This window comes from Phragmites australis, chromosome 16 (genome assembly GCF_958298935.1).
Source record: "Phragmites australis chromosome 16, lpPhrAust1.1, whole genome shotgun sequence".
Lineage (NCBI taxonomy): Eukaryota > Viridiplantae > Streptophyta > Magnoliopsida > Poales > Poaceae > Phragmites > Phragmites australis.
In genome coordinates this window covers 22,480,666-22,500,170 of record NC_084936.1, presented here as the reverse complement: position 1 = coordinate 22,500,170, position 19,505 = coordinate 22,480,666, and the positions used below count along the sequence as shown (strand labels likewise).

The 19,505-nt window shown below is 43.1% G+C and overlaps 1 protein-coding gene and 1 long non-coding RNA gene across 2 annotated transcripts; both read right to left on the bottom strand.

The window, feature by feature from the left end:
• Positions 1 to 13,724: 13,724 nt before the first annotated feature.
• On the bottom strand, positions 13,725 to 14,284 carry LOC133896446 (uncharacterized). The gene is made up of 3 exons (XR_009905761.1): positions 14,121 to 14,284; positions 13,994 to 14,053; positions 13,725 to 13,927 (listed from the first exon to the last, which is right to left on the bottom strand). It is a non-coding gene; the product is annotated as an uncharacterized LOC133896446 (long non-coding RNA).
• Positions 14,285 to 14,932: 648 nt separating this feature from the next.
• On the bottom strand, positions 14,933 to 15,591 carry LOC133896062 (uncharacterized). Its single transcript, XM_062336574.1, has 3 exons — positions 15,546 to 15,591; positions 15,269 to 15,422; positions 14,933 to 15,189 (listed from the first exon to the last, which is right to left on the bottom strand). Exons 1-3 carry the CDS (start codon positions 15,560 to 15,562, stop codon positions 14,938 to 14,940), a joined length of 423 nt encoding a protein of 140 aa, XP_062192558.1. The 5' UTR covers positions 15,563 to 15,591; the 3' UTR covers positions 14,933 to 14,937.
• Between the last annotated feature and the right edge of the window lie 3,914 nt (positions 15,592 to 19,505).

The window sequence follows — 19,505 nt, the reverse complement described above, 5'->3', positions numbered from 1 at the left end:
AGTGCTCAAGTATGGGACACTATACCTCTATGTGTTCCAACAAGGTTGATGACAAGACCACACTTCCAAAGAAGAAAACAAGAAGAAGCAAGAGGAAGTGTTATGAATGCAATGAGAAGAAACATGAAATTGCATCATGCCCCTACATAAAGTATGAAGGTCTTATGTCATCAAGGAAGAGGCTCACCGGTAAGGAAGCAAGCAAGAAGCAAGATGAGAAGGCATCTTGCAAGGACACGCACCGCATTTGCTACACTTGCCGGGCTAAGGGACATATTGGTAAGAATTGTCCCATTGGTAACGTTCCTAAGCCTAACTCATTCAATAATGATCAATATTTGCCTAGCAATGTTAAGAGTGGTACTTATGTTGCTAAGGTGATTAGTTCATCTCATGCTAATGCAAAAGCCATTTGGGTGCCTAAATCTCTCGTGACTAACCTTAAAGGACCCAACATGGTTTGGGTACCATAAAGTACTTAATGTGCTAAATAGGTACTTGGAGATGCATTGAAGACTTGGCTTACTTGAGAAGAACTATATTGAATATCTCATCTCAAGACTCTTTCAAATTAGGCTTTCTCATGATATTTGGAAAGAGGTGCCAAGAGTGTGGATTATTGCTTTATTTCAATCTTCAATGACATCTCGGTAACAAGTATCTAACTTGAGCTATCTAGCCACTTAGCTTAGCATAGATGCAAATATTCATATTTTTTCATGGTCGTGAGCACTTGAATGTGGCTAGGTAAAATTTGAGCAAAATTTATACTTTGTGTAATATGATGTTTTTAACGGCTCTCTAGTAGAGCAAGATCTTGTTAATAATGTAGGTAATGGATACTTTGTGATGGCTATGGAAGATGAACTTAATTTACATGATCTCATGGTTGTAAGTTCATTCTTAGCATAAGTATTTCTATTGTGAATTCCTTTTGTGCCTTAACTCAAAATATAGGGTAAACTCCTCTAGATTCTTGAATGAACTAAGTGCATATTACAAGTAATTCAAGTAATTAGAAGCACATATATATAGGGAGCTCATCTATATTTTGTGCTTTGAGATTAATATTTCTTCAAGTAAAATTTGTGTTTAGTCTCTTGGTAAAATGGAGGGCATTGGAGACTTGGCTATTTATTTGAAGATTTATCTAATTGATTAAACAGTCAAGTTTTGTAGAATTATATTTATTATTACTCAATATCACTCTATGAAGGTAACTCTCTCTCACAATGCCTTAAATTCATATTCTTGTTCATTGTGTTAGATTTATTGTTCTACACTTTTTCTGGAAGTTTTTAGCTCTGTACATGTGTAGGTTATGTATCTATGCTTGTTTAGAGCTTATGCTTATGCTAGCATGTGTAGACTTTATTACGATCTTGCCATGCTTACTCATTTCATATTCATACATGTCTTAATTGCTTGCTAAGTGTGCTATGAATTTGTTTATAGTGCATCTAGCTTTTCCTGCTAACTAGTATGTGTAAGTCATATAACTAGTATGTGTAGGATGTATTGCACATTCATGTGTTGATTGTGGTTTTGAGCCTTATTCGACCTTAACCGTCTTTGTTGAATTTTATTTGGCTCTTTTTGGAGAAATTAATGGATTATCACATTATGGGGGAGTATTATGCTTTATGCATCTTAAATACCCATAATTTATGAACATTTGAGCAATACCATTTAGAATTGATATTATTGTTTATCTAAATCTATGTGGTATGTCAAGCTCATATAAAACTCATTTTTGTAAGAATCCATTAATTGATCCACTTTTGGTTTAAATTGAAACTTGAGATTCATGGTATTTATCTAGTGATCTTTTCAATCTCAAAATTTTAATTTGAATCATTTCTCATTTGGATCAAATCAACAATTATTTTAATTGTCTGGAGTCTCCGGTGTTCACCGGATACTCCGGTGGTTGGTGTTTTTGGCCGGAGTTTCCGAGATAGTCTCCGGCAGAGAGTCTCGGTTAGCATTTATTTTTAAATGACCGGAGTCTCCGGTGTTCACCGGATACTCTGGTACCTGGAGAGGCCGAAGAGTCTAGCAAGTTTCTGAGCCTTTTCTGTGTGGCGACTGAGTGCCACCCGGAGTCTCCGGTGTTCACCGGATACTCCGGGTCAGTTCAACAGAACTGTATCAACTATTGTTTTTATTTCTTTTTTCTTATAATAGTTGACTTTGTGAGGAATGTATTTGAAGCATGTGTTTAATTTCTAAAATCCTTCTTTCATGCTTCTTGAAAGAAAGTTGATCCATGCCTTATTGTAATTACCGACTTATGATATCTTCATATACCATTGTCTTCTTACAATTGGTAATAATACAAGTGGTAATCCTTGTTGATCATTTTTGTTTCAATTCTTGCTTTCAAGTGACTTCGTTCTATGTGAAAGATTTTATTTAACTCCTATGTTAGGAATATTGGTTTTTTTTAAGGAAACTTTCCTCTTGGAGTTCATAGAAGCTTGTTATCTTAATGGTTGAATTATTTTCAATATACTTGCTTGAGATAAATTTTTGAGCATGTTTGAAACTTATCCATGTCTCCATGTGCTCAAATCTTGCTTAGTTCATTTGTTGAACTTTGTGAATGATAATTTGTTGATCTTTTTATCTTAGATGTAATTTGGACAACCTTTTGATATTTGTCTTTCATTTGGTATTTTCAAGTTTCATATGCTATTTTTTGTCCAAATTATATCTTCATCGGATCTTGAAAGTGACAAGCATGCTTGTTTGACTTAAATGTTAAAATCTATAACATGTTTACTTTCTTTGATCCTACATTTAGAGTAAGCCTCTCTCAAGTATTTTTATTGTCTAAAACGTGCATAGAGCTTTCATTTGATTTCAATTGGTATATACCTTCATTCGGTATATATGTTCAATTGGTATCTATCTATTGGTATGAATTTCAATTGTTATCATTTCCATGTCATATCAATATGCATAAGTTTATGGGAGAGTTTGCTCTATATGGTATTTTTGCTAACCTCTTCGGACCCAATAAGTTTGGGGATCAAATTGTACTTGAATGAGTTTTAGGTACAATGAAGATGCATTGGATGCTTGGATTAATCATAATGAAGGTCCTTTCAAGTAAAAGATCATTTCAATTGAAATTCATGAAGATGATTTTGTCCTTTCAATTGGTATCTACAAAGAAGACAATCTCCTTCAATTTCAATTGGAATCAAAAGAAGGACCATATCAAAGTGAGAAATTCAATATCATTCCAAGTAATTTGTTCTTGATTCATGCATTTAATATCAAAGATTCAATCTTATATAGATTGCATCATATCATGAAAATGTCTTGCAAAAATGTGTTTTTCTTGCAAGTGCTTAAAACCTCTTTATTGCAAATATGAGCAATTTGAAGTAGTATATTTTTGTGAGAACTCTATAATCATGTTTATGATTCATCCAATCCTAAGTATGTAAAATATTTCATATCAAATGCTTGAGTTGCTTCTATATGCAATATTGATGAAAATTATAAAATCTTTTACTTGAGGTTTATAGTCCGCTTTAAATTGCTCTTTTGGACATATATGCTTATGAGATGTTGACACTTTGTGATAAACGAGAAATTCGTTATATTATCAATAATTTTGCTATGTTCAACTTAGAGCATAATCCATTGCACTTGTGCTTTGGATATTTATTTCGGACTCATGCTTGTTTTGCCTTCAATTGAATTAGTTTCAATTGGAATTGGTATCTCTTTCAATTGTTTCAATTGGTATGCTTTGAATTTTCAATTTATATCCTTTGGAATTTTAATTAGCATATTTTTTCAATTGGTATCTCTTGTAGGTATCTAATTGATATCTTTTGAAGTTTTAATTGGTATTTCCTTTTGAAATCTCTTTTGGCATCTCTTTGAACCCCTTTGACCTATTGTATATCTTGTTCTCCTCACATAGCTCGTAATTGGATAAGTGTATTTGGTTTAACTCAAATTATGAGAAATACACATATTATGAGAAGTTTACACTATATATTGTCATGCACTAGCTTTCGATGATTCCCTCTTGTGGGATAGGGCTAATGGTGTTTTGGAGAAAAAAATTCTCTTTTAGCAAGTCCTCCTTAATTCTTACCAATTTGATGTCAATTGGGGGAGAATTCGTTTCGATGATTCCATTTTGGCATTGATATCAATTGGGGGAGAATTTAGACTAGATGTTATATTTTGTAAGAGGGCTTTGCTTATGGAGGATAATTTGCTTATTTGGGGAAGATGTCAATTAGGGGAGAATTTGAATGATTTCCTTTGAGAAATGAGGTGAAAGGTTTGCTTTGCATGAGTATATTTATCTTCATACATACTTTGTTATGCTTGCTTGATATGTATAAAGTAAACTCTATCTAAAATTTGAGATAGACAATATATGCAAATGATATTCAAAATTCATTCACACATGCATAGATTGTGGGGGAGTTTATTATATACATATGTTGGTTTTTACTAACATCAAAACCTTTGTGGTGTTTGATGCTAGTAAAACTAGTTTTGGTAATCTCAAATATCTTTGTGATACTTGGTATTTCTAAAACTTGTTCTTTGTATACATTCATCTTCGGATTATATGTATACTTAGAACTTTAAATTTTATCAAATATAATCATCTAGTGAGATTGTCATCAATTACCAAAATAGGGGAGATTGAAAGTGCATCTAGCCCCTATGTGTGGTTTTGGTAATTAATGACAATACCTATGGACTAACAATGGTGTTGAGTTTGTTAGTAGGTTGTTCCATAGGTGATGCATGGATAAGAGATATGCATGAGCTCTAGGTAAATACAGAGATTGAAAATGCATCAAGATGAATGAGCTCTAGGTGATGCTCGGGTAAGTGATGACAATGCCTATGGACTAACAATCATATTGAGAATTGCTATTAGGTTATTCCATAGAAGATGCATAAATGATGAAGCATGGATTCTTTGAGAAATGCCATGAGTCTAAAGAATTGCATCAAAAGTCATTGAGATTTTGGTGATGCTCATTAGAAGAAGAAGAAGCTCAATAAGACTGGCAATAAGCTTGAAGGCTAAGTTACGTGTGGAGATCAAGTAACTAAAGGTATGACTTGTCAATAGAGTTTTATGGACTAACCCGTGTGCTATGTGTTTAAGAATGAGTGGGGTTAGGTTCTATATGAAGATTGAAAATATGCATGAAGGCTAATGAGTTACTTGTGGAGATCAAGTGACTTAAGGTATAAAAGTTGTCATTTAGGTTTTATGGACTAATCCATGTGCTTTGTGCTTAAGAGTGAGTTGAGGTTAGGATCTATAAGAAGGCATAAGTTGAATTGAAATCACATATGCCAAGAGTGAAGAACAAAAGTGGACTCCATATATGAAAAAGTGAATTCTCTGAAGATGTCGAATACAAAATAGTTTTCTATGGCAAGACGGTGAAGGGCAAGCAAGACTCGGCTACGATGGACCATCCGATGGTGAAGGGCAAGCAAATGGTTTGCGCCCAAGGACCAAGGCGATGGTGAAGAGCGAGTGAAGCTTTGCGCCAATGGACCGTGCAAGGCCATGAGAAGCTATGAGTGATTCGCATCAATCACATGAGTAATCAAGAATATATGGAGTGAAGATTTTATGGAAGTTGGCAACCCTCAAAGGTTTGAAAGTAAGAAGTGGTACTTGAAAGTATTCAAAAGGCTCAAATTGGTTCAAATGTGTTTTATCTTTGAAATTGAGTCTATGTATGCTGCACTATTAGAGGGATGCAACGTGAGCTAATTATCGTGTCTCAGTGCTCAAGAGTTCCCAACCAAACCCAAAGTGAGAGTTTGTTGTTAAGAGTTCGAAGCGGAAAGTGTGGAAGTGTCCAAAATAGGTTTTGAAGTGTTTCTAATTTTATCTTATGTGTTTTAGGTCATGAATTTAGTTGGGATGTGTAGCCCTATGAATAAGCTTTTCATAGAGTCCAAAATCGTCGAAATCGGACTCCGGAATCAAAAGTTATCGCCATTTTTCGGAGGTCAGCTGTGCTGTACTCGGAGACTCCGGTGAAGACTGGATTCTCCGGTAGCTGGAGTGGCCGGAGACTCCGGTGTAGGCTAGAAACTCCAGTAAAATCCATAAAAGAGCCTAACAGCTAGTTTTTTTAAGTGGACCATTTATACCCCACTCACCCCATCCTTTGGGGCAGCTGCAAGGGCACGAAAGAAACACTTTTTAGAGCCAAAAGAACTCCATCCCACTCCATTCTAGTGTGTGATTTGAGAAGAAAAGTGAGTTGGTTGAGAGATTGAAAGATTGAGTGCAAGTGAGCTAAAATCCAATCTTGAGCACTTGAGTTCTTGACAAGAAGTTCTCGAAGCGTTTGTTACTCTTAGAGGTGAAGCCTCCTAGCCTGCTAGGTGTCACCGGTGAGCTCCCGTGATTGTGGTGAGCCGCGGGAAAGTTTGTGAAGGGCTCGATTTTGCCTCCGCAAGGGAAGAAATCAAGAGTGGATCGAGGAAAGCGGTTGAAAGAGACCCGGCTCGTTGGAGCTTCCTCAACGGAGACGTAGGATTCACGGTGGTGAATCCGAACTTCGGGAAACAAATCTTGTGTCTCCTCTCTTGTTTCTTTACTTTTGAGTTCTTGTTCAAATCTTTGTGCATGGCCGGGGTTAGCTCGTGCAGCCATGGAAAGGCCCACTCCTGAATCCTCATCCTATAACAACGGTAGCTCTCGACAACTTCTTGTCGGCCACTGTGGTTCCTTCGCGGCAACGATCGAGCTAATACACGAATTGAAGGTGGCGTCATCAGGGGAATTGCAAAATCCGAAACAGATAGAAGTGGCCCACACAATCAAAGAAGGTGTTCTCGTCGGCCGTAATCGGATTGACCTTTTTAGAAGGTTTTGGGACCGGCATCAAATCAGGCCTCAAGACCTTTCCTTTTGTAGCGGCATGAAGTTGCCTCCAATTCGCCCTATGGCACAACTGACTGTGCCATCATCTCCGAATCAAACTCAGGCACAACCGCTCGCGCCTCCACCTCTAACTTGTCTTCAGTTGCATGCCCACGTCCACAACCACCTTGGACACCTTCTGCTTGGCACACGCTCACATATGCGTAGGTAGTTATGGCGGGGCGTGGTCAAGGCAATAGTAATACAGGCGGCGGGAATAATCTGAGTGGTGGCGGGCATGTCTGTAGCGTGGCCAGAAGTGCGACCGGTAGCCCCCAGATGGCGCAGGGATGCTTCTCCTAGATGGGACGACCTGGCCATGCCGATGACCCACCGGCGCCATTCTTTCAATCGCTTTCATCGGCTAATACGGTCGGCGGCCTAGGCGGGTTTGATGGATACAAAATATAGTCATTTCGACATGCATGTATTTTTTTTTACTTCCAATCCTAATGGGCAAACAACCTGCTTGATATGGTACGTGGTTTTAGACAACACATTCCTCTCTAGAAGCATATTCTGTAAGAGACATAACAATTGTTGCTTGCCATCAATTGCAGCAGTGAAAGTACGCTATGCAACTTTTTGTACTCCTAGCGGCCTGACAACAATGGTGTTTTAGAGTCTTTTAGCATACACTAGAACATTTGAAAGGATCTTTGACTGGTGAAGTCCCCCTCCCCATCACGTAACATTTGATCCAGATCATCTTCATCACCATCGCCGACGATGATCAACATGTCTACACCAAAAGCATATCCGTCGTCAACCGGCATATTGTTGTCTTTGTCTACTTCAACAATGTTTTGCCCTTCCTGTATAATCTCATCTTTACCATACTTGGTCCAATAGGTGTAACTATGCTTAAAACCCCTACGAATCAAGTGTGAATGGATCTGCTCTGTGTTTGAAAATTGTTTCTTGTTCTTGCAATCAATGCATGAACCACATATGTAGTTTGACTTGTACTCCACAACCATTCTCAGAATAGCAGATACGCCATTAATGAACTCTAGAGAGTGATGGTCCGCATCGTACATCCATCTTCTCTCCATCCACAAATAAAATGTACATCAAGTTACTAACCTAGAGCAATCTAGCAAGTAAACTAATTGCAAAAATGTACATCAAATTACCAACCTTGAAGAACCTAGAGCATGTGGATTCCTCCAAATTTTGAAGTCTCCAAGCAACAAGTCGCGACAAATGGTTGGCATGGAGCAAAAACAGAGCTCCTCTCTATATTCTGTTCAAGCTTGAGGCAGTGGCGGCCGTGTCTAATATATACCACACATATCAATATCGGTTGAAGAAACAAAACCAGTAGTGATAAAGAGAATATAACCGACGGTTTGTGATACAAACCGACAATGATGATTCACCATTGGATCATATCACTAACCGACAATGATATGCTCTTTATCACTGTCGGTTCCTGCCACAAACTGACAATGAAATATCACTGTCAGATCGTAACACAGATCTACACTGATAATGGGTATCATTGCCAGTTCCAATAGACCCAATGATTGATTTGCTAAGTTAGAGGTTATGAACTACAGTGATACCTTTTTAGTACTAGTCCTAGGCAAATCAGCACTGATAATCGGTCGTCGATTGCTAATTTTGTAGTAGTGTTTATACATGTACGCTCTAGCTTCCATAAGTGGACTGTGCTAGAAAGACAAAAGCATCGAGAGATAGTGACAGCAATATGCGCACACTTGGAGTGCGTGGTCCAGGAGTTCTTTACCCAGCTTGGATGGGACAGTAGGCTTTTGATTCATGCCCCCTCCCCCCACCATAATATTTGCATTAGATTATTTTCCTTTGTCAGACTTTGTTTCATGCATTCCTGTTACATTTTTCTTTCTCTTTTTTGTTGTGTGCATCCGTGCTATGCAGATATTGAAAGTGAATTGTTATGCGATTCTATCACTTTAATGTAACAATGGGCGTCAATAAAGCTTCCTTTATCAAAAAAAAAAAATCTCATCCTCATCATCTCTCTCCCTATCTCATAAGCCAACCACTTAGCTCCTCCCTCCTCACTATCGCTCCCCTTCCCACGCTGATCGCTACCCTAATTGCCCTTGCTAGGCACCGGTTGCTAGCCTCCCCTACCCCTTCATTGCTGATCTACATTGATGGAGGAAGGTCGCCATCACCGATGGTCTCCAAGGAGGGCCACTCCCGATGTCCCTGTGTGTTGTGCCGCTCGAGAGCATGGACGCAACGGCTAGTGCTGTGAGCGGATTTGATCTTTGGCAAGGTTATCATGCTATGTGCCGAGGGCGCCCCACCAATGCTTCAAGAGCCAATGCTAAGGATTGTATTCGCACGTGAGGAGATTTGAGCCCCCTTCCTTCCCGCCGCATGCCTTGACTCCGCCACTAGCCCCTCCATCCCCATCACCTATATCCAACGTCGGACACCTCTCCCCCTGCTCGACTCATCCTCCATGACGCAGGGAGCAGTAGGATAAGATCTCCTTTGGGAGCGTCTCGTGCAGCCGCTGCCTCGGCAAGCCCCCGTCGTTGGTTCCGATTTTTCGGAGGTGATGGTGGAGAAAAGCGTTTTATAAGCCCCACGCGCATTGTTTTCTTCGCATGCTCTGCTATCGACGGTGGATTAACGATAGCTTTTTTCTCTCCTCACCTTCTCTCTTCCCCATTTGCTCAAATCTGATGTCATCTAGCCGACATGCGACCAATGGAGCTGCCTTTAATTCTGTGTGGTGACTGAGGACGAGGCAACTGGATCAATGCATGCGGACACAGGCCACGAGTCACGGGACACCTAGCCCGTGGATGCCGTCAACCACGGTACGAACTACTCCATCTGTTTAGAAATAGTAGATATATTTATTTTTTAAAAAGTTAAACTTTATATATTTTGATTAACATTTAATTAAATTATAAAAATATCTACTGTATAAATATTATACAATTAGATTCATAATTTAAAATGATTTTACGCTATATAAATTTTATAGCTATAAATGATACGTATATTTTATGAGAAAACTTAGTCAAAACTTATCTTGGAAGAATGAGCCATCTAATATTCCTAAAACAGAGAGAGAGGAAGGGACGCGGGCACCTTCTCCCTGGCGCAGTTGTGCTCTCTGATCCTTGATTCCTTCTCCGGTTGCACTGTTGCAGTACGGACGCGCCACCTGTCAAGCTTGTCCGGTCACCACCTACAGCCTCGTCTTTGGACTCTTGTGGTCGTTGCACAAGAAACAGTGGCAAACTTTTGTCAGGTTGCGTTGCGTGGCTGGCTAGCTCACGGGCCGCCGGTGGCTAGAGCTCTGCCTGCACGCTGCCGTGGCACCGTTAGGCAAACTCAGCTCCGGTGATGTGAGGCCTGCGAGCCAGCGACCGACCGGCCGGCAAAGTTTGTCGACGCTAATCTAGATGCCGATGCGTGTGCCGCAGCATGCCGTAGATGAAGTCGGCAGCGCCGTCGTATAATTCACAAGTAGAGGGACACGTCAGGGAGCATTGTATCATTGTATGGTTTGGGTGGTGCTTCAGCCTTCAGGAGCCGGGTACGCGCGTGGCTGAGATTTGGAGTGACTGTGACGCGACGTTTTTGTCGGTAAACGTGACCGAGGCTTGTAAGTGCGTGACTGTGACGCCACGTTTTTCTCACTAAACCGATTCCGAGCGCCGCGTGAGTCGCGACACTACTTTTTACGTGTCGTCCCTTGTTGTGGCTGTGGGCGAGTGCGCGACTGTGAATCGATCGTCGTATATCAGCGAATGTGCAGTAACCATACAGTACGTCGAAAGATTTTGTCCCCTGTTACGGCTGCATACGCGGCCACGCGGCCAACTCGGTGAGGAATAACCGCGAACACGGCATCGGAATCGGAAAACAAACTACGTGGAAACCCACGGCTTCTGCGTACCCTGGCCGGGCCGAAACCACGACGTGGGCGCAAGAACCCAGCCCGCCTCCGCGCGCTAAGAGGCCGTGGGGTTGTCCTGCTCCTCGCATGCAGGTAGCCGAATTTTTTATTTTTATATTTCAAAAATATTGTTTTTTAAAACTAGGCGTTTGTTTGAAAAATTTGTAAAATAAGGTACCGCCGTGGTGGTAGCAAGATGTTTCCCTTCCAACGACCGATAGATTAAAAAAATAAAGATATCATCAATCTAACGGGCGACAGGTTAAAAAAACTGCATTATGTTAATCTCAAAATTTAAAACTTATTGAAATAGTAAAAAAGAATCTAAAAATAATGTATGTTGTAGATGATACTATGATCTAACTCTAAAAAAATCTAGACAAAAATACGATCCGTACAATCAGAAACAAAAAAGATAAAATTTATTGTACACAGACTGTATACAATAAAATTTGTCTTTTTTATTTCTTATTGTAAAAGTAATTGAAATTTATCTTTTTTCTGATTGTAAAAGTAATTGTTTGAGTTGGATTTTTGTTAGAGAGATCTTATAGCATCATGTACAAAATACTTTTTGTCAGAATTTTTCATGACTATTTTGATAGTGTTTTGAATTTTAAGAGCAACAAAATCAGTGTTTTTTTAACCCGTCGTCTATTGGAAAGATAATATCTTTATTTTTTAAAATCTATTATCCATTGGAAGAGCGATATTTTGCTTTCACCTTTCCAATGGGTGACATTAGCATATTTTTTTAATTTTTTCAAATGGAAACCTATATTTTCATTTTTTTTATTTTCGAAATAAAAACAAAGCTATGCAGGTAGCCGCCGCTTCCACGGGCCACTTCTGTGGCACTTGTGCGGTCCGTGTTGTTGGTATTTTTTATTTTTATATTTTTTCGAGTTTAAATTTAAATAAATAGATTCCCGGCGAAAAGATTTGCAAAAGTAGGCGCCCACCGCCCTCTCAGAGGGCGGGTACGGGTGCTAACCGCCCCCTGAGAGGGCGGTAGGCCTAACCGCCCCCTCAGAGGGCGGCAAGAGGGGCTAACCGCCCTCTCAGGGGGCGGTTAGTCCCTGTGGGGGCGGTTACCCCCTAGCCGCCCTCTGAGAGGGCGGTTAGGGGATTTTTTTTCATGTAAAATTAATTTTTTTCCATTTTTTCTATAAAAATATATTATTTTTTAATTGAAGGAAAAAAAAAAGAAGGGGTGTAAGGAAATTAAGAAATTAAATTTGGAGTAGGTTATGTAATAACGGGAGGAAAAAATCAGTAATTAGTAGTTGCAGCATTTTACGTGGGTATGGGGTGCGAACGAGGACAAACATAGTATTGAACACATGGTGAAAACATTACAATACACTGTAACTGCGACGACACGATGAGGAAACAAAGGTGGCATGTACGGTTCGCACTAAGACCTTATTAGTGCGCCGATCCTAATCATAACATGCCTTAGGGAAGGAAAGTATGTCGGGTTACATTAGGTACTCTCTACTGCGTGCATCTAGGATACTTTCCCTTTCGGAGGGCATCGGGACCTGCCGCCTTAGCACGGTGGGCTCTCTCCCGCTTCCTTTCCCTCTCAGCCTCTCGAGCCTGAGCCACGGTACGGTCGTGCGCCGCCTTCCTCATGCGCTCTTCTTTCTCCCGCTTGAGATGAAGTTCCTCTTGCTGTTGCTCGTACTCCCGACGTGCGTACGCTTCCCTTCTCCACCTCATGTTCATGTCGACCCACAGCTTCTGTGAGTTATTTTGCTCATTGTCGAGCCACTGAATAAAATCACAGAGCGGTGGAGGGGACTGAACAAATGGAACAAGATGAGCGGTTAGTAAAAGAGGGTGCGTAATCGGAAGAGATGAGGCGGACATCTGTTACCGTACCGGTCGATAACCAGTTGTTGCATTGCGAGGCTTGTCATACTCGTAGTTGGCACACATGAAGAAGCGTAGTCTATAGGTGTATGAGATGTCCTGCGACTCGCGGAGCTTACAAAGGTCACCACAGAAGCACATTGGTGGTTCGAGACCTTCAGGTACGGTAGTCCCCCAATGTTTCTTTGGTGGGCTCGATGGAGCTGAGGAAGACATTGCACTTGAGAGATATGAGAAATGAGCGATGCTTCTCCGTAAGGAGGTTTGGCTACTTATAGTTGGGGGAGGCAGGAGCATTGGATTCGCTCTTAAAGAAAGGAATTAGGGCATGGGCGTAGCTGGCGGGAGGAGTATCGGATTCCATCTTGAAGAATAGGACAGTTTTGTCGTTGCCCATAGTCAGAGATTCCACGTTTATTGGTACCCGTGTTGTCATTTACTGATTTGAAAAAGCTGGGTAGTATTGTCACATTGTGTTGTCAAGTCATGGTTAAAGTTTAGTGGTGTGGTCACTTGTTCATTGAACGTGTCTGAATATGAAATGCATTTACGAAATGCTAAGTGGACCATACAAAGTGAACGTGTCTTAATACATATGAGCACATCACGAAGCAAATACGCATATGTTAGTTACAAAAAATGTAAAATGCTACTCATGCCTCCCTCGTTGCCGTCGTCCGTGCGCCCCATCGTGGTCCCGATACCGCTGGTTAACCCTCACGTGACCCCTGGAGTAGGTGAGGGGGTCAGGTGGGCCGACGTGTCTGCTAGGCCTAGTAGGGACCATCGGTGTCGAGGGCTCGTCATGCGTGGGCTGGGTCCGAAGCGGTGCACTGAAAACCTGGGACCGCTGAAGGACGTCGTAGTCAGGTGTGCCCCCGAAGAAGTCACGGACGATGTCGTATGCGGTGTCAGGGCCAGCCTCATCCTCCTGACTAGGGTAGGAGGACTGTGAAGGCTCGGCAGGTGTCCATGTGTACTGGCTGGAGGGGCCTGTGAACAAATAATCACGTTAGATACGAACAATATGGTATTGAAAGTAGTAGTAAAAAATGTATAATTGTACCTGCGTGGTACGACGGTGCAGCAGAAGAAGGCCACGCTGACGTGCCGTAGTACGTTGCGGGGGGGGGGGGTAGGGTGTGGGGCCGCCGAAGACGGACCGGCCTCGTCACCGAAGTAACCTGAGCACAGTTCTAACTTATTTTGCTGAAAGTACTAGAAATTAGGAAGAAGGGTTCCCAGAGTACCTGACTGTGGACGTACAGGGCTCAATCTGCGAGGCTGCGTCGAGACTTGTGGAGACGGACCTAATGAATGTTTAATAACAATAAGTAAAGGATATTGATCAATAATTTTTAAAAGTATAATTCGTACCATGTTGCTCGGACCCTCCAAGACGTGATAGGAGGGGTCGTGTGGGTGCCGACATTGAAGAACGTCGGTGCACGTCTGACGGCCGAGACGACTCGGCGTGTGCACCACTCGTCCTGGGAGGCGGCCCTGCTGCATCTGTGGTAGATCGGCAGGAGGTGAGTTTCAGGGCGCGCGTCGTCTTATCGAAAACCCATCTAATGAAGCTCGTAACATCCGACGCACTTAGGTGATGCCCTTGCCGGACGCGGTCCATCTCGCCGTACCACTCCTCTGGGTACGGGGAGCGATCCACCACCGGCCTACCTATGGCGAAATGCTCGTACGACCATAGCTGAAGAAGAAGTGGACACCCGGCAAAAGTGGCTAGCGCCTCCTTCTTCATGCATGCGTCGCAGAGCGCCTGATACGTCGCAGCAAGAACAGCTGATGCCCAGCTGAACTGCAGTACATCCTCTGCATGCGCGTCCGCTATCGACCGGGTGTACGGCACAAGGGTCCTCGTAACCAGGTGGCATTGGCCACTAGTGAACATCACCCACCCAAACAACCAAAGGAGGTAGGCCTCCAAATGTCTCGAGACCGCGTATGCGTTGGCTTGTGGGTGGATGTACGTCGGCTGCATATATGACTGGTGTCAGAAATAATCATTACGACATAATTTGTTAGGAATCGATAGGTTGCATGTTACCATACCTGGAACTGTAGGATCCACTTCTTCGTTGGCCCTCGTGCATCGGCTAAGAACTCAGGCACGTACGGGGGTGCATCCTCCTTTCGCTGCACCGGCCCAAATCGCTGATGCATGTCGTTCATCCAGTCAGCCTGCATATCGATCACCCCAACCGTAGCTCCCACGCAAGGAAGGCCTAAGAGGTAGGAGACGTCCTGCAGGGTCGGGGTCATCTCTCCGCACGGTAGGTGGAACGTATGTGTCTCCGGCCTCCAACGGTCGACCAGTGCTGCTATCAGCGACCGATCGAAGTAGAAACGACGGGCCGCAACCTTGGGGTCCTCCGTCGTTCGGGCCTCGACCAACCGGCAAAGCGGTAGGAGTCCGGCCGCTCCCAACCTATAAGTATTGCAGTACATCAATAATATGTAACAACAACAGCGAAATGATATGTAACACCATCAGCTTTTCTAAGTACCTGTGGGTCCAGCGCTCGTCTACCGTCAGCAGCTCTCCAGGGCCTCGTGGGCGAAACACTCCTAGGTCCGTCTGGTGCTCGGCGGATAAGAAGCTGCGATGCTTCTTGTCCACGGCAGGGTCCAAAAGCTCTGGGGTCGAAGGCTGAGCCATCTCTGCATTTGAAAGATATGTACATTAGTACATTGAGAAATAAATACAAGAACAACAAACTTCGAATGCAAATTAACTGTACGCGAAATTAACATATATTAATACAAAGTACAAAACTAGCTGACCTACACAACAGGTGCATCACCGCCTGCACTTTTGGGACAATATTTGTAAGTGTGACCTACTTCGTTGCACTGACTGCATCGCTGCATCCTAGGGCCAGCCTCGGATTCATCCATATCGTTACGAATCCGCCGAGATTGTCTTCGGCCCGGTGCGTTCTTCATCTTTCCCAAATCAGGCACATATATTCTTGAAGGCCCTGGGTTACTTGTAAAAGTGTCAACAATGCCGTAACCATACAGCTCCTGGTTCCAGGTGTTCAGTACTTGATCTTTCATGAAATATTGTGACACATATTGCCTTGGAAGCATATGGTGCTCCGCGCACGCAGCTATGACATGTGTACAAGGTTTGTGGAGTAATTGTGGCTTCTGACAACTACATATGCATGTCCCACTCCTTAGCACACACTCTTGAACATGCCGCTCACGTCTACCCCCCTCCGACCCTTATCCCGACACAGGACACTGAACCTGTGCTCTGCTGTGCCCTCTTGATTTGCGCGATGCATGTGGGCCTTCCTATTTGCCTTCTCCATGTACTCACATAGCATCCGGCCATAAAGCATACGATTGTCCTCCATTACAACCTTAGCAGCTGCAAACCGATCAATGAAGTACTTGCAGGTACCATGCAAAATACCTTCTACAATTCCAACTAGTGGTAGGGACCTCATTCCTCTCATGACCCAGTTATAAACCTCTGCAAGGTTTGTAGTCATCACTCCATACCTGGCACCACCACTGTCGTACAGCAGAGCCCATTTTTCATTGGGCTCATTGCGTATCCACTGTGAAAAGCTCCTAATAGATGAGCCAGATCTCCGTACAATCTGCGGAGTATCGGTTGGGACCCGACCGAGAGCTATTGGTTCCTCACGGTTAGGTGCGGCCTCCGCAGTTTGTTTAAGAATCAGTTCATCAAGTCTTGCCCATAATGCATTGAACTTACGTTGTTGGTTCTGACTGCACAACTTCTTGAAGAGCTTCATTAACTCTTTGTTTTTAAACTGTCTGTAGAAGTTCGCACCCATATGGCGCATGCACCACCTACTTTTGAGATCTGGCCACTGTACTGGTACACCCCGTCGCACGCTACCGTGTTGCATATCTAGCAAAGCCTGCAACAATCCTGCATGTCTATCATGAATGAGACACACAGCTGATCGGTCAAGAACAATTGCATACTTCACCCGCTCTAGGAACCAATACCAGCTGTCCCCATTCTCACTCTCCACGAACGCAAACCCTAGTGGCAGCACTTGGTTGTTACCGTCGACCCCTATTGCAGACAATATCTGCCCTTTGTACTTCCCAGTTAGGAATGTTCCATCTAGGTATATGATGGGTCGGCAATATCTAAATGCTTTGATAGTTGCACCGAATGCAAAGAAAGCACGCTGCAACACTCTTTTTCCGTTGTACTCCACATCAGTAGAGGGGTAATGCTTGATATCATAGTAGCTGCCTGGATTTCTTGCACAAATTGTGGCTAATTGACGAGGTAGATTGTGATACGAATCTTCATATGTACCGAACCTAATCTCAATAGCCTTTTGTTTCGCCCTCCATGCCTTCGCATAATTTATTGTGTACTGGAACCTTTGCTCAATAGCACGGATTATTGATCGTGGCTCATACCTTAGGTTGTCCACAATCTCTCCGTACATAACATTTGCAATGAAAGCAGAAGACAGGTTCCGATGGGCGAACTCTATTTCCTCAATATGACAATTATGTTCCTTAACTATTGAGCATTGCCAGTAGTCTGTCCATTTCCCTCTAAATGCGTGCACCCGCCAAGGGCACTCAGGAACCAAGCACTTCACATCGTACTCTCTTTTACTTGATTTAACAACCTTGAATTGCCTACGAAGAGACAACGACCAAAATTTCACAGCATCAATAACCGCCTCTTTTGTAGGGTACATAGCACCCTGTGACACCTCATTCTCATGGTATGGCCACGGTGTCTGGTCAGCCTCGCTAACCACCAACTTCAAAAATTCTTGATCCCGCCACTCCACAGGAACTGCAGCATTACCCTCCTCATCAGAAGAATCCCCATCGGCAAGGCCTTCCTCCAACTCTTCATCCTCCAAATCCATATCTTCAATGATGCTAGGGATGTGCGCCCCTTCATCAGCTACACCCATCGGCTCCAGGTCTGGAACATCACCAACCTCCTCTCTAGACCCTACATTAGCCGCCTCTGACTCATCTTCCACTGCCTCACTTGGTCCTGCTACTGCTTCTTCAGAGTTCACCTCATTTTGATCTTTCAGGTACGCCGCAGCTAATAAAACAAGCGGTATGCCACGTTCACAGCATATATCTACATACTGCCTCCAAGTTGATGTGGCTTCGATGGGAACAAGCTCACCAAAGTATCCATGACTAGCACGGCTCAGAACACCTTTCAACTTCAGCTCATATTGCTGCGGATCCAATTGGAAAAACCGCATGAGCCATTTGCACACCCCCACAATAGTCCTCTCATTAGCCTTACTAAGCCCCTTCATAACATGGCGAAATCCAGAGAGATCTACACCGTTGGGACCGTACATAATTTCACCCTCACCATAATATATCTGAAAAATTAATTTATCTCCCATTCCTGGAAACACCCGCAAACATAACACATGTTAAGACAACAAACTATATTTCTGATTATCGGATAAAATAGTTTTTAAATGCTACCCTAGGTTCGCAAATTATCATCTACTGTTGACTCATACGTCTGCATGTACAAGTAATATACTATAAACTATATACTACAAACAACATACTGAAAATAATATACTACAAATAATATACTACAGGTAACAAATTGAAAATAATGTACTAATTTTCTAACTAAATTTTACAATTTTCTAAACCCTAGATCTAACTATCTAAAATCTATGTCATATACTACTACTGCACTAATTAACAACAATAAAAAGGATAAAAAGATTGACCTGAAATTTTTTTCCAAATCCGCAGCCCAAATACAGCAGGGCTTCACCGATCTCTCTTCCTCCCCTCTCCTCTCCTCTCTTCTCCTCTCTCTTCTCAATTTTTCTTTTTTTCCGAATTTTCTGATTCTTTCTCCAATTTTCGGGGTTTATATAGACTCAGCGCGCAGGGGGCCGGCGCGGGGCGGCGGGCGGGAGGCGCCCTTACCGAGGGCGGTAAGGACCTCTACCCGCCCCCTGAGGGGGCGGTTAGCTGTGGGGCCCGGGCGGCAAGGCCTACCGCCCTCTCAGGGGGCGGTTAGCACCCGTACCCGCCCTCTGAGAGGGCTGCAGCCCTCTGAGAGGGCGGTGAGCGCCTACTTTTGCAAATCTTTTCGCCGGGAATCTATTTATTTAAATTTAAACTCGAAAAAATATAAAAATAAAAAAACTCGAGCTCCGTGACTTCTGCCGGCCGAGGCGCCGGAAAACCGATTCGGCCGCGCAGCTTTTTGTGGGCGAGTTGCGTCGGCGGGGCGGGGCCGTGCAGTTTTGGGGCCGGGAATCGACGCGCCGCGTATGTTGGGCTGGGACAAGGGAATTTTGTTGCAGGGCTTTGCGCTCGCCGTTGCTGGGCTTTCACGTTTTCACATCCCCAGCTGCTTCAATTGTTCAGCCGCAGCCGGCGCTCCGTGGCAAACCGGCGCTCCGTGGAGTAACTTGTAACAGCAGGCGGCGCAGCTTGCGCTTGCAAGAATCATCTGCGAACTCGTAGTGCTTGCTTGTTCCACGCGCTCCAAACAAACAATGGGGCACGGAAATATCTCACCCATCTTTATCTAGGCCTTCCCCGTGTGCTCATCGATGCAAGCCAAAGAAAGAACACGCAAGGAGTACTGCAAGACCAATGACGCCGATGATATCTGCTCATCTGTGTATAAAATCTTTCTAATACAAGTTTTGTATTTTTTGAATCATTAGGTTAATCCAAAACTAAAAGATAAACTAAAGATTTATTCATATATAA